A 16,341-nucleotide genomic window follows, 5' to 3' on the forward strand; every position below is an offset into this window, starting at 1 on the left:
ATTCAAGCTCCAACAAAAAATTTAAAAAACCGAGTATGCAGTTTTCTTCGCATTCTTTAACTGATTTTAGAAACTAAGTTTTAAGTCGATCGATTGAAAAATGCGGATTTCTCAAACAAACTTTGGAGCTAATTTTCCCCCCTTTGGAGCTCGAATTTTCCAAAATCCCTTCTTAGTGCTCATCTACACCATGATAGGATACTTGAGCCCAAATTTCAGCATCCTAGCTTTTACCGTGTGGGCTGTGGGCTGTGGGCTGTTGACGCGGTTTGCTTTTGTGACCCAACATTTTTTTTACAGGAAAACTCCCATATTTTAGGCCCCAAAAAAAATATCAAAAAACCAAGTATACAGTTTTTCTTGGAATTGGAGTATACAAACTAAGTTTGAAGTTAATCAGATGACAACTGTAGATTTATCATACAAACGTTGGAGCCTGTTTTCCCCCCTTTGGAGCTCGAGTTTTCCAAAATCCCTTCTTAGTGGGGACCTAGACTATGAAAGGATACTTGAGTCCAAATTTCAGCTTCCTAGCCTTTACCGTTTGGGCTGTGCGTTGATCACCAATCAATCAGTCAGTCAGTCAGGACAAACTGTTTTATATATATAGATGTACATGTATACATACATATGTATGTATGACAAAAATACACGCTAACAAATAAGACTGCAAGATAATAAAATTCACAAACAAATTTAATAATAACAAGAGAGAACGCTACTGTCGAGCAAGCCCGACAGTTAAATAGTCTGTACTCTCCACAAAAGAGTAAACTAAAAAAAAAATATTTAAATTAAATTATTAAGAAAGTGAATTAATTAATTAAGTAATTTAATTCAATTATGTTCAGTTTTAACAGCATACATTTACATCACGTGCGTATGCGTGTTTATATGCGTGTATGTATGTAGCACAAAGTTGAACAAAAGCAGCAACAACAACAACAGCTGCGGGCAGCGCTGCCGGTAGAGCTGCAGGCAGTGCATGAGCACCGGTTTTATTTATGGCTATAACTTTCTTCACAATTGACCTATCATGATGAAACATGGGACACACATTAGTACTAACTGGATATACCTACCAAAATTAATTTCAAAATTCCAAGAATTACGAAATTTATAAAAAAAAAAACAGGAATTGCGGGGAGTAGGGGGGTGTATCAAAATAAAAAAAATTAACTTGACCTGCCTAGGACTTAGGGGAACCTCGATACCAAGTTTAGTTATTCTAGCTCTTGTACTTCCTGAGATCCTTGCGCTCATACAGACGGACGGACACACGGACATGTCTATATCGACTCGGCTGGTCACCCTGATCAAGAATATACATATGTATATACTTTGTGGGGTCTGCCACGCCTCCTTCTGTGTGTTACATACATGCGCACAAAACTAGTATAGCCTTTCGCCCTTTGGGTACAGGCTATAAATATTCATTGGAATTTTGCGTATCCTACGTAAATATTATTAAATTAGCAAATTATTAAATTCATATTTAAAACACTAGCATTCACACACGGCATCCAAAACAACAGCACAATAGATATGCCCTATTGACCCAAATGGAACATTACATTTTGCTGAATTAAGTCTAAAGTTTTCAATCAAACGAAAGCTAAAAATAAAATATATAATTGACGCAATTCTTCTTACAAATGAGCACCTCATAACTCTCTATTAATTAAACAAATTTGGCGAAAATTTGTGTCGCCGATTGGGCAGATCTGTGTGTTATCGAAAATGTGAATGGTAATAAGCTGCCATTTAAATAAACAATACGGACCAGGGAAACAAAATGTACACACCTGGAAAGAATAATAGGTGTGAGCATATTATTATTTGAAAAGCTTGGCTTTCATATATAGCTTAATTATTCCCAAAGAATACTTTAGTTTTCAAGATAAACATGCTTCAGCGTCAAAACAGATAACAAAAGGCTTTACCAACATAAAAAATACATAAGTACATTTTTGTACTTTCTGAATTAAAATTCAAAAGCTAGTTTTTTGTAGTAAAAGTAAAACACTGATCGTCACAACAGTACGCAATATTAGACCAATTTATGGATATCGTGTAGAATTCCAAATGATATAAAAAATGTTACAAATAAATTTTATTTTTAAAAAGCAATATAATTCGTAAATGGGATCAGATGCGCTTCTCAAACATTCGCGTTATATTTTCTAAACAATTAGTTGGCGTTTCTGCAAATTCTTGAAAATGGCACATTTGTTTTTTATTTAACTTAGAGCGTTACAGAATTTAAACACAGTTAGTCGGTCAAATATGCTCGTCGACAGTCAGCTATTGCTGACAGTTGAGTTTGTTACAGGATTTTTACAGAATTAGTCAGACAAATGTGAGCGTCGACAGTCAGCTGTGTCTCACAGCTGGTTTGGTGGGGAAGTTCGAAAATATAAAAAGATGTATTCAAACTTCGATGGAACCATCGATAGTATCGACGGATTCATACAAAGTTGTCACAAACATCGATGAATTCTACTATCGATAGCTATCATTCTCCAATTAATACCTTTTGCTACCTACCTTTTTTGGCGATTTTTTTTCCAGTAAAAAATATCGAACATCGGGGAAAAGATCGATGTTGAAAGAATTTACAATACATCGATGTTACGTCCAGCACTAGTGCAGTCCATACCGAAAGAGGTCTTATGCTTGTTGACGATTGGAGGGTGGAAATCTGCTGAAGCGACAAATCAATTTCTAAATTGCATTTACTGTTGACAGTGCCCATTACGAAATAACAAGTGATTGTAGTATTGTTAAACAAAAATGCAAAATTATTTATTTTAAATTATTAAGTGCTACAGTTATCTTGTGCCAAAGTCCAATTCCGGAGCAGTTAGTTGTCAATATCAACATGGTTGACAACAGCAATCTGCGCAGTGCCGTTATCAGCGAATCGCCTTTGCTGCCTTCAGGTTACAGTTTCGGGCTGTCCGGTGGCTTAAGCAGCGCACCAGATGTACTACGGACACCCCATGTAGGAAATATACGCTCCTTGCCTATATTACCGCCCCCACTACCCCAATCAATAAATGAGCTCGGTAACGGGTACGATAGATACGGCTATGGAATTTATGGATCCGCTAATTTAGGGTACGGCCACAGCAATTACGGTGGTCTGGGCTGTGGATATGGAAGTCATGGAGGTTACGGTTCTTTTGGATACAACAGATTAGGTAGCGCAAATGTAATTTCAAACAATTTTGAGCAACGTTTCATACAACTTGCTGAAGCAAGTTCACGTCCGGCATTTCAAAGCATTGAGTCATTGGTCTCGACCATAGGAAATATAGCTTCTATGCTAGATTCCACGTTTTTTGCGTTAACAAGTTCGTTTCGTGCTATTCTTGGTGTGGCGGCAAACTTTGAACGGCTGCGTGGCGTCTTTGCGCAGTTCTGGTCCACGCTTGCGATATTTCGCGCCCTTAATTGGATTTACAGAAAGTGAGTCAGGTATATTTTTTTTACGGGAAATGCAAATATATAATATGTACATACTATTCAAACTCCTTTCGTAGAATTAGTTTTTGGCTGCGCCTTTCGAACTGCGACCCATCCTCGAAAGTATTTAAAAAAGCATTTGACGACGCCTTTAACAAAACAAAATCCCAACAAATGGAATCGAATATTGTGAAAACACCATCACCCTGGCCTGTGCTGGCGTTTCTCAGTTTCATACTTACTGCACCGTATTTCGTCATAAAGCTGATTGGGACAGTTACAAATACAGCACAAGAAGAAGGTATGTATGTGTATCATTTACACACTGAATCTTTATCTAATCTGGCATTAGACTTTGTAACTGAAATGACACAATGCCATAAGATAAATAAAGCGGCCATATTTTTTTTTATTTATTAAATTGTGACATCTATCTACCCCAATCAGCACGCAATCCTTCTAGGTGGACCGCTCCTATACAGACTGAAGCCATGTACGATTTTCAATCACGTACCCCAAGCGAGCTTTCAATGCGCTCTGGTCAAGCTGTGCAGGTCGCACCACGTGAAATACAACAGACATTGGGACTTCTAAACACAGGTTGGGCCTTGGCTACCACAAATGGCCAAACCTCGGGCATAATTCCAATAAACTATGTAAAATCGCCAATGCAATTGAGCCAGGAACGCGAGCCACTTAAGCAAGAACAGAGCCAATTTACAAATACGACCGCAAATGTTTTTTCTCAGCCACCACAGCAACATCAACAAAACTTTAATGTGTCTGTACAGCAGAAATCGTTGGAAACACCTTATATCACAGCGGCGACAGAAGAGGGAACCTTCGCCCTAAGTTGAGATATCCCGTAATTACATCATTATTTTTAGCCACAACATTTTTGAAGTTATATACATACTAGGAGGTCTGTGTTGGGATCAGTATTTGTGCTTATAATTAAAGGTTTATCTATATATATAAAACAGTTTGTCCTGACTGACTGATTGGTGATCAACGCACAGCCCAAACGGTAAAGGCTAGGAAGCTGAAATTTGGACTCAAGTATCCTTTCACAGTCTAGGTCCACTAAGAAGGGATTTTGGAAAACTCGAGCTCCAAAGGGGGGAAACAGGCTCCAACGTTTGTATGAAAAATCTACAGTTTTCATCTGATTAACTTTAAACTTAGTTTGTATACTCTCAGAACAATTCCAAGAAAAACTGTATACTTGGTTTTTTGATATTTTTTTTGGGGCTTAAAATATGGGAGTTTTCCTGTAAAAAAAATGTTGGGGCACAAAAGGAAACCGCGTCAACAGCCCACAGCCCAAACGGTAAGAGCTAGAAAGCTGAAATTTGGGCTCAAGTATCCTATCAGGGTGTAGATGCGCACTAGGAAGGGATTTTGGAAAATTCGAGCTCCAAAGAGGGGAAAAGTAGCTCCAAAGTTTGTTTGAAAAATCCGCATTTTTCAACCGATCGACTTAAAACTTAGTTTCTAAAATCAATTAAAGAATACAAACAAAACTGCATAGTCGGATTTTCGAAATTTGTTGGAGCTTGAACTATTGGGGTTTTAATATTTATTCACTATTTCAAATGAAAAGTTTGTGTTATAAATTTAGTCCGATCTATTTAAAATTTGGATAATGTAATCTACGTAACTAAATCTACAACTTTGCATTCAAGGATTTTCAAAATATGCATTTTACAAAAGCAGGCAGAACAAACAATACAAAATATCAAACAGTTGGGGACAACTAAGTATACATACACACACACACACATACAAACAGCTGTTCGTGTAGTTGCGTGCAAACGATTGAAATAGCCAAAGCAAAATGTGAGACACTAATGTGTGAATGTAAATAGATACATATGTATGTGCACATCTATGTATGTACATATGTATCTACATATGTATGTATGTACATTCGTCTTGCACTGACAGAGCAAGAAATGTTAATTAATTGAAAATTATATAACATTTTTAATAGTAATTTTTTCTTTGTTTAGTGCATTTGGCATTAGTGTTTTCATTAATAACTTTATGCAGTAACAACAAATATCAAATAGTTGGGGACATCACATACACACACTCACACACAACAAGCAACAGTTCGTGTCTATGTTTGATTGTAAAAAAAAATAATGCTCTAAAAACAACAACAACTGCAAGTCATTAGCTCGCTCTTCTTCTTTCGTTTTCACCATTTAATGTTAATTGCAAAGGCAAAACGCCAAAATGTTACAGTTACCGTCGCTAGGCAACGACTGCGTAAGCGATAGTAAAGCAGAAACCGAATAACGGACCTACGCATATTCTGCTTCGCATTGCGGGCAGATGTATGTATGTATGTATATGATTTGTTCTTATTTATCTCAATAAATAATTCGATTTCATTATTTAAATATTTTGCTTATTGCATTCAAACTTCGATATTTTGATGGTATCGGTGCCAGTGCTTTTTGATCGTGGCTCATCGCTGCACGGCATTGACACGAGTGCCGTGTTTCATATTCCGAGGTGTGCGTGGCCGTATTGACTCAATATGGCACGAAAAGACTCAATTGTGAATTTAAATTTGGACTCAAGTATCATTTCATAGTATCCATCATAGTGTAGGAGCACACTAAGAAAGGCTTTTGGAAAATTCTAGCTCCATCGGGGGGAAAACGAGCTTTAAAAAATATTAGTTATAGTGGTCATGTTCGTTTAACGAAATAGTTTGTCAAGAACAAAAATGTAACGGACTACTGAACAATTTTTTGTCAAGAACAGAAAATGTTCATTTAAATACCTTAAATGCCTTCCTACTGGTAACCTTTAAGGTGAAAACATATGGGTAGGTTATGCACACACAAAATAAATACAATTGGAAACATTGAGCCGGGTTAAGACGGGCAATACCTGCTAGTTTACTATATAATATTTCTCTTCCGACACTCTAAAGTTTCTAAAGAGTTCATTTCTCAAATAGCTAATTACTTTGGTGCGATTCGAGACCTAGGACATAAAGTACAATAAATACTATACTTTATTTCTTCTACTTTTTAATGAAAAGTTACAAAAATACAACGCAGTTTATGTTTATTCTTTCTCAGAGTAAATAAACCAAGTTTAAAGCTGATCGGATTTCTAATATTCTAAAACAACTTCTTAGTAAGCTTCTACGCTTGCCATTTGTGCTGTGCGTTGATTGCACATACACACACATAAATATATACAATATTTCTTCGTGCTCCAATAAAGCCTCAATGAAAAAATTTGGTTAAAAAAGCGGTCACTTCGAGTATTCTGTTCGTTGCGAACGGGTACCGACCTTGATTGGTTTGCTTTCAAACATTTCAGGCTCGGTAACTTCGTTTAAAATGACTGGGACCTGATCGAAACAAACCAGACTTTCGAGAATGAGCATTTGATACAGTTATTGCTTCAGTATTGTTTGGGTATTGCGCGAGTTGTACTCGGGTATTACTCGAGTATGTCTCGAGTATTGCGGGGGTTTTACCCGAGTATACCGTATAAAAATGCATGAACATGTTTAAATATTTGCGCGTGCAGGTGCTTGATGCACTTGCAAACGCTGTTGTTCACGTGTTCTGAATGTGTCGGTGACTCGTTGACGGGCCAGTCTTTGTCTCAATGCATTAGCTCGAAGGCGTCACATACTTTACTAAGCTACTTCTACTTCCGTCGGGTCGTTAATAATAAATAATAATAAATTTCTTAATATTATTATTTCCGACGAGAAAAAAACTTATCTTAGACAGCCCAGACGGTTGCTATAAATATTGCAGCAATTTCAGGCCACCTCGGCAAACCCGTCAAAAGCGGAACCTCAGTGGAAAGTCCTGGATTGGTTTTATTTTAACTAAAACCAAATCGGCAATATATGTACAGCTTTTGGAAAGTGAACTTATTGAAAATGCGGGAGATGGCATTTCTGTATGGCATTTCTATCTTTATGAAATATACTTGTTCTAGAGTGGCCAGCGCTAAGCCCGGACTCAAACCTGATTGAAGACCTCTGGGGAATCCTGTTAGCAAAAGTTTATAGGAATGGTCGGCAGTACACAATAAAACAGCTTAAAGATGTTTTGATTGCAGAATGGAAACTAATCAGTCCATCAACTCCAAGAGAATTGGCCAACACAATGCCTAACCGCTGCCGAGGATGGGTGACCGGCAGCATGCGTCGGCTGAATATGTGGCAGCGGCATGTACGTGCTATTCACAACATGGTGTGCATCTTATTCTGCTTCAACTGCGGCCAGTACAACAGGCCTCTGTGCAGCAGCTGACGCGCACGCCACTTTGATGTGGTAGCCGTTTTCATCGACGCAAAGCGGGGCGTTCGTCGTCTCGCACAGTATGACTGGGGATATAATATCCCTTCCAGTACTGGACGTCGAACGTATACTGCTGCAACTCCAAGACCCAGCGCGATGGGTCCCGTGGAAATTTATTCATAATCCACAAAGCTCCTCCGTCAAGTGGGCTGCTATGGGAGCACCCATCTGTGCTATCGTAGCCAATGCCGCGTAGGCCCGCCTGGCCGCCCATTAGCTCCCCCTACCTCCCATTAGCTTTCGCGTATATGGCAACTCACGATCACCGCACCGTAGTCTCTATGGACATAATCCAACCCCATCTTCTGTGTCCCATCAGCCATCGACAGCCCGGACAGTATACTTCGGTCGTCTCCGACTCGCCCTGAAATCAATTCCGCGAAGCCCCCGGCAAGATCGGTGTCATTGCCCTGGCTGTCTTCACGAACGAGGACAGCCACCACCCGTGGATGTCCGCATGCCTTATCTCCAAATCGCTGCTACCAAGAATAACCTCAATATATTTGACTTTCGAGCAGCCCCAAAGTGCAAATAAAACACGCAGATGATCTTTAGTATCAAATAAAAAATATCAAGACATACTTGTACAATGTCGTGGCAACAAAGCGCTAGGACGATATATTTTTATACCATGTACCCAAAGGGTAAAAGGGTATATTAGTTTTGTGCGAGTGTACATGGAACACACAGAAGGAGGCGTGGCAGACCCCACAAAGTATATACATATATTCTTGATCAGGATGACAAGCCGAGTCTATATAGCCCCGTCTGTCTGTATGAACTCAGGGATCTCAGAAAGTGTAAGAGCTAGAATAAGCATATTTGGTATTCACATTCTTCTAAGCCCGAGAAAGGACGAGTTTGTTCATTTTTTCCGATGCACCCCCTCACTCTCCCGCTATTCGCGATGTTCTGTAACTCCCGTAATTCCCGAATTTTGAACAAAAATTTGATAGTCACACTCAGATAGTGATTGTCCGTATGGCAAATTTCCTTATGATAGGTCGATTAGAAATAAAGTTATAACCATACAACCAAGCCCAAGCTCTGTCCGCACCTGTATTTGTTGCTGATTTGACATAAATGTGTAATGCATCAATAAATATGTACAAGTACACAAACGCACATAGACACGATTCTGATGTAAATGTATGTATGCATGCATGGAATATTTTATATTTAATTTAAAGAATTAATTAAATTAAATTTGTGGGGTGGGTATTTAAGGGTTGAGTCTGCTCGACTTTAGCATTCCTTTCTTGTTGCTTTTGTATCGTCGAATGAATCATTATACTCTGTACATGAAATGTACATGAGTATATTAGGTTTGCGCGAGCTCAAAAATGTAACAGGCAGAAGGAGGCGTGGCAGACCCCAAAAAGTATATATATTCTTGATCAGCGTGACAAGACAAGTCGATCTAGCCCTGTCTGTCCGTCCTGGATCTCAGAGACTATAAGAGCTATGGACACAAAATTTTTCACAAAGATGCCTTATGTGTTTACGCTTGTTTTATTTTTTTAGTAAGTATCTTTTATTGAGATCTCTTGATTAACTCTAAATTACTAATGGAAGTGTTTCGCCATAGTTCAGAGCCATATGCCCAAATTGGTTTGAGAACTGCTGTTGCTGCCAAAATCATATTTTCAAATTGAAAATAGTTAAAAATCTTCTAACACTATTGTTTTGTTAAACACCAATACATTGTATACTAATCGTAATATCGATATATTGTCACTTCATACTTATTGTATAACGAACCCTCACTAGCAAGCAAATAGTCACTTGGTTGAACACAAGCGGAGTAGACACAGGAAAAGTTTTTTAAGCTCCGCACTCTGCAGCTCCACACTCCGCGGCTCCGCAGCTTTATTTCATTGCTTATATTATATCAGTACCAGTTATAGTTAAATAAACTTGTTTAAAACGATACGCAGCAGTGTTATATTTATTTCGGTTGCTCTAAGAAGTTCGTGATATCAGTCAATCCAACATTCTTAAAAAACTTTTCTGGTTAATTGGATTGCATTCTCGGAACTGTGCTTTGTTTGCAACGACGCCAAATATGGTGATCGTCTTCATACTTGTGAAAAATAAAGGTGAAGATAACTGCAAAGGAGACAGCTTAATATTCGCTTATACGCAATATACAAAGACCGAGTAATGAACAAATGCCAATATACATAAGTGAATAACCAATACTCACTCGGGTCGCACATACATACAAAAGTGCAACGAGCAACGAGTAATATCATATACACACATTAAAAGTGGCGACATCCTGACGCGTCGTGTGTATTTGATCGGAATGTAACGTTTCTTTGGTTGGCGTCTGCATACATACAAGCGCGTAGCGACAAGAATATTCTAGGTCGGTTTACTAAAGAGAAAACGCTAGATATGAACATAACGTAATATGAAATCCTAACAAATTGGGTCCAGTGTGACTTTTGCAATTGTTGGTATCATTTTGAATGCGCTGGAGTCGATGAAATCGTAAATCAGTGTTCTTGGAATTGTATTGAGTGTCAAACAAATAGTTCTTGTGTAATTCAGCACACTCTAGTACAACATACCCCAAGACGAGACATTGCCGTGCATAGTCTTCCTGACTGGCCACTATGTTAGTGGCTAACGAGAAGCAAATGGCTGCACCTCCCGAGGATCAGCACAGCGAATTGCTAAATACAGGCGCAACGTGTGATAAATTATTAAATACCAAACGCACAAGCCATTTCAACAGATACATCGATCGCCGTTAATTCGTCACCAAACACTCAAAATCAGTTAATGTTTGCAATGCTAGAGGAAAAAAGGATCGTTGATCAGAAATTCATTGAGGAAAAATATAAGCTCTTGGCACAAATGAACCAGCCAGATGGTTGCAACATAAGTGGCTCTATGGGCATAATGCAAATTGCTACAATGACTCCAACGAGTACACAAATTGCTGCCAAGCAATCAATACCAAAGGATTTACCTGCCTTTAGTGGCGATCCCAAAGATTGGCCTATGTTCATAATAGGTGAAAAAATTACCGCCACCTAAAGATAAATTAGAATCTTAATAGAGTTCGCGCTGGCCGTATGGAACGTGTGTGCTACGATGGAAACATGCAAGCATGAGGCGCATCTCCATAACCCAGTACTGGTGAGAGAGCTCGTCGATAAATTACCGAACCAGCATAAGCTTTCTTGGGCTGTGCATCCTCGTGACGAGTCTACACCCTCAATTAAGGCATTTAGTGACTGGTTATATCGCATAGCAGAAGCAGCTTCAACTGTGGTTTCACCTATGGCACACAAGACAAGCTCTGTCAATACGCATAACAGCTATGTCACAGAAAAGGTTTACATCAAAGCACAATTCGATCATGCATCGTCAACATAGGAACGCAAGAATAAATGCATATCATGCGGCGAAGACAATCATGTGGTACTTTAATGCGACAAATTTTTAAGCAGATCGGTGGAGCAAAGGTTGAAGGTTGTAAAAAATGGCAACGCCTGCTATAGATGCATTAAGAATCATCACAAAGGCTGTTTCTCGCGAAAGGAATGTGGCACCGATGGTTGTACCAAGAAACACCATCCTTTACTGCACCCAGAAAGTGTAAATCGAGAAACAAACAAATCGGAGAAAAAAGAAATTGTCAGCACTCACCGAGACGAAGATACACGCAGCCAGCTTTTCCGTATCTTACCTGTAAACCTACATGCAAAGGGCAAAATAATCAAAGTCTTTGCATTTTTAGATGAAGGCCCCTCAGTGACCCTAATAGACGAAGCAATGTTTAGCGATACACAACGAGTAGAGAGTACATCCGTGCGGGCTTCTATACAAGTATCCGCCGTTAATTCAAACAAGCTTTACTGGCTTAACAATGTCCAAACTATACCAAATCTTGGACTTCCAAAGCAAACTGTAAACGTAGATGAGCTGCGTGGTGAATATAACCACCTCAAGGATATCCCACTACAGTCATACTACAACATTCAACCAATGCTACTAATTGGGACGAATAATTGGAAAATTGCCGTTCCTCGCATGACCCGTGAGGGTAAGTGGAATGAACCCATTGCATCGAAATGTTTCTTGGGCTGGAGCACCCAAGGCTCAACAACCTCACAGCGATTCGTATCCATGCATCATTGTGATTGCAAATGGCAAGAACTTCACGACGAAGTCAAAGAAAGTTTCAATCTTGACAATATCTTGCCTCGAAATTTACAATCAAAGGACGACAAACGACCAAACATGCCAAAAGAAGAATGGACAATATGAAGTTGGACTCTTGTGGTGTAATGCAACTGAAGAGCTGCCAGAAAGTTATTCAAAGGCGCTAAAACGGCTAAACTGTTTGAAAAAGAGGATAAGCAACGAGCCAGAACTTTACACAAAAATAAATACCCAAGTTAGAAATCTTTTGGAAAAAGGTTATGCGATTCGATTAACGAATGCAGCAGCTGATGGGAAGAATAAATACATTTGGTACTTGCCTATATCCATCACTCTAAATCCAAACAAAATTAGACTCGTCTGGGATGCAGCGGCCAAGTTACGTGGTGCATCGTTAAATGATTTCCTACTTAGTGGACCAGATCGCTTAAAACCACTCATTGATGTACTATTAGCCTTCAGAGTTGGTAAAGTTGCAGTTTGCGCTGACATTGCAGTGATGTTCCACAGGATTAACATACGCGAAGAGGATATGAATACGCAACGTTTTCTTTGGTACGATCAAAGCAGCAACAAGATGAGCGTATACGTCATGCGAGCTATGACCTTTGGGATTAGTTGCGCGCCCTGCAACAAAAATGCTGAATATCATCGGAACGAGTTTCCACGAGCTTACGAAGCCATCACAGAGGCGCATTACATGGATGACTTTATTGACAGCATGAGCAGAGACAAAGAAGCAATTGAGGTGGCAACTCAGGTGCAGCGAGTTCACGCAAATGGTGGTTTCGAACTACGTAACTGGTCATCGAATTCCGTAGAAGTCTTACAAAAGTTCCTGAGCGATGGCAAATCAAGCAGCACATCCGTGCATTTCGGTTCTACCGAAAAGGTGCTTGGTATGTATTGGCAGCCGTCTAATCACATGTTTCAGTTCATTTTTACGCTTGGCACAGAAAATCGTGGGAGTTCGCGGTCTCTGCATTGATAGCGCTACGTACTGGACAGACTCAAAAACCGTTCTACAATGGCTGGTCATGGACCCTCGTAACTTTCAACAATTTGTTATGCATCGAGTTGGAGAAATCCTAGAATACTCGGTACCTACAAAACTTAACGTCGCAAATGGAGCAATAAAAGTAATCAGCAGTCCTCAGCTAAAGCAATGGTTAAAGGGACCAGATTTCATGAAGATGCCAAACACCGACTGGCCGAAAACTTACCAGCCACCTGTTAAAGCCGATAAAGTAGATGAGCTTCGTAAACACGTTCTGATGGTGCATAAAGCTAATGTAGTCGCCTTTAATGTGGACTATTTTTCCGACTGGCGGCGATTATTCAAAGCCCTGGCTACATTTCTGTTATATATTGAACGGCTTTGTGAGCTGTGCGGCAACCGCCCTAAGCCCCATATGGTAACGTCATCGCACATTAAAAAAGCAAAAATTCTGCTATACAAGCAAGACCAAGCGCAAATGTACACAGCCGAAGTGGAAGCATTAACCGCAAATCGTTTTATTCGTCGACAAAGCAAACTGATCGGCCTAAATGTTTACCTTGACGACGATCAAATTTTAAGAGTTCAAGGAAGAGCAAATACAATTGACCCGGTAAAAGACCCAATAGTCCTACCACCAGAGAGTTACATTTCCTTCCTGGTGGCGCGAAGCTATCACGAAAAGTATCATTATCTCGCGCACGAAACCGTCATAAACGATATAAGATAAACATTTTCCATTTTACGTCTACGTGTCCTGTACAAAAGCATTCGGAAAAAATGTCAACAGTGCAAGATTACAACAGCTACACCAACTCCTCCACAGATGGCTCCGATACCTAAAGAAAGGTTTGGCAGTTTTGAAATACCGTTTACCTTTACAGGCGTTGACTACTTTGGACCATTACTGGTAAACGTTGGAAGGCGTAAAGAGAAAATATGGGGTGTATTATTTACGTGCCTGACTTTGCGTGCTGTACACTTCGAGATTGCGCACAGCCTGGACACCAACTCATGTTTGATGTGTCTGGCAAACTTCATGAATACTCGTGGTACTCCAAGGGAAATTTACTCCGATAACGGCACTAATTTTAAATCGACAGAAAAGGGCGTTTGAGATGAACTCGTCAGCATCGACTTTGACAAAATAGCAGTCAAGTATGAAAGCATCGAGTGGCGCTTTAACCCACCATCAGCTCCACATATGGGAGGCGCATGGGAGCATCTCGTGCGATCCACAAAGGCTGTCCTGAAAAGCATCTGGCCAAGTTATTCCTTTAACGACGAGAGTCTTCGAAGTGCACTTTTGGATGCACAATTCATCATAAACTCACGCCCGCTTACGTTCGTGAGTCTGGACTTGGCAGATGACACCGCAATCACTCCAAATGATTTTTTATTGGGTGCATCAAATGGTTACAAGCCATTTTCAGCAGCGTCTATAAACCTAAAGCAGCGCTGGCATCAAGTTAAACTATTTGGAGATCGCTTTTGGCAACGCTGGCTAAAGGAGTACATACCGGTACTCACCAGGCGCACTAAGTGGTTTCACAAGTGTTCCCCCATTAGAGTTGGCAGCATAGTTATCATCGTGGATGACACCTTACCAAGGAATCTCTGGCCAAAAGGGCGTGTCATCGACGCAGTAATGGCCAAGGACGGACAAGTCCGGCGAGTGACAGTCCAAACCCAACATGGCGTTATGGAGCGACCAGCAACAAAGGTAGCCGTGTTAGATGTCGACGGCGAGAATGGTAACTGATCCGCGGATCAATTACGAGGTGGGGAATGTTGCCGCCTAAATCATATTTTCAAATTGAAAACAGTTAAAAATATTCCAACACTATTAATTTGTTAATATATACATTGTATACTAATCGTAATATCGATATATTGTCACTCCATACTTATTGTATAACGAACCCTCACTAGCAAGCAAATAGTCATTTGGTTGAACACAAGCGGAGTAGACACACGAAAAGTTTTTTAAGCTCCGCCTTCTGCAGCTCCGCAGCTTTATTTCATTGCTTATATTATATCAGTATCAGTTATAGTTAAATAAACTTCTTTAAAACGATACGCAGCAGTGTTATATTTATTTCGGTTGCTCTAAGAAGTTCGTGATCTCCGCCAAGCCAACAACTGCATTGTACAAGAGTACTTTGTACTTCAGTTTTAGTGGTGAACGGACGTTTATAAGCCAATTTAGATGAATAGCTTTTAGTTTAAGTTGATATCTCTTCGCTTCGATGTATTTCCGCCAAGTAAGCCGTCTATCCAAATGGACACCAAGGTAAGTTACATCGTTTTTTTTGTGGAATATTGATGTTGTTTAGCGATAATGGAGGACAGATTTGTTTGTTTAGGATAAAGGTATGTATGTATGTGCCAGTCTGCTTGCCATTCTTCTATGGCCACGAGGTGAGATGATAAGAGTTCTGTAGCTCTTGTTGGGCACTTGGAACGACTTAGGATGGCAGTATCATCAGCAACGTTTCCTTGGGGTACACCAGCTTCAATTGGATGGTATTCGGAGAGGAAATCTTTGCATCTAACTGCGAAACTTCTTTGCTGTAGGTATGATTCCAGTATTTTATGGATATTCTGTGGATGTATTATTTTGATTTTGTGAATTAAGCCATCCAGTATGCATTTCGTATTTCAGATGTTATTCGGTTGACTTGTTCAATGGTTCCATGTTTTTCGCGAAAACCAAATTGGTGATTTGGGATTGCACTGTTTGTATGTGGGTGCTGTTTGATGGATTCAGGAGTAGTTTTTCGAATATCTTCGATAGGAACGGCAGGAGACTGATAGGTCTATATGATGATGCTGGAACTTGTCCTTACCGTCTTTATGGATCATTGTGATGACAAATTTTCTCCATTGTTGAGGATAATAGCCCCATTTCATCATGCTGTTGAAAATGATGGTGAGAAAATATACTGCACAGCTCGGCAATTCATTTTAGGGGAAATTTAATCGTGGCCCGGCGCTTTTTTTTTGCTTTGAAACATGGCGATACGGAATACGATAAGCGTGGTGGATTCAGGATGATTGGTTAGTGGGAGCACAAAGCGAGTTGTTGCTGGATGTGGTTTGAAGACTTCTCTGCGTTGCTTCGACCCACTTTCCTCTTTGTGAACGTAATGGTGATTCACTCTCGATTGGTGGACATAAGCCTGATTTAGCTTTTCACAATGCGAATCGTTTGCTGTTTGGGGAGATTTGCTCCATATAGTCCATTTGAGCTCGGTGTTTCTCATCTTCTAGAGCTTTGCGTAGTAGATTGGCTATTTTAGCTATTTTTAACCGATCCTTTGAGTCAGGTGATCTGTGCGCTTGCCA

General features: G+C 39.9%; 2 protein-coding genes across 2 annotated transcripts; both read left to right on the forward strand.

Annotated features, from left to right (window-relative positions):
* Positions 1-2,663: 2,663 nt before the first annotated feature.
* On the forward strand, positions 2,664-4,448 carry LOC115629398 (probable peroxisomal membrane protein PEX13). The gene is made up of 3 exons (XM_030525853.1): positions 2,664-3,471; positions 3,546-3,769; positions 3,916-4,448. Exons 1-3 carry the CDS (start codon positions 2,882-2,884, stop codon positions 4,323-4,325), a joined length of 1,224 nt encoding a protein of 407 aa, XP_030381713.1. The 5' UTR covers positions 2,664-2,881; the 3' UTR covers positions 4,326-4,448.
* Positions 4,449-11,046: 6,598 nt separating this feature from the next.
* LOC115629406 lies at positions 11,047-12,107 on the forward strand. The gene is made up of 2 exons (XM_030525867.1): positions 11,047-11,511; positions 11,572-12,107. The coding sequence occupies exon 2, from the start codon at positions 11,607-11,609 to the stop codon at positions 12,099-12,101; it is 495 nt and encodes a 164-aa protein (XP_030381727.1). The 5' UTR covers positions 11,047-11,511; positions 11,572-11,606; the 3' UTR covers positions 12,102-12,107.
* Positions 12,108-16,341: the final 4,234 nt, after the last annotated feature.

Source organism: Scaptodrosophila lebanonensis, unplaced genomic scaffold (assembly GCF_003285725.1).
Source record: "Scaptodrosophila lebanonensis strain 11010-0011.00,11010-0021.00 unplaced genomic scaffold, SlebRS2 tig00000145-arrow-arrow-pilon, whole genome shotgun sequence".
NCBI classification, from domain to species: Eukaryota; Metazoa; Arthropoda; class Insecta; order Diptera; family Drosophilidae; genus Scaptodrosophila; species Scaptodrosophila lebanonensis.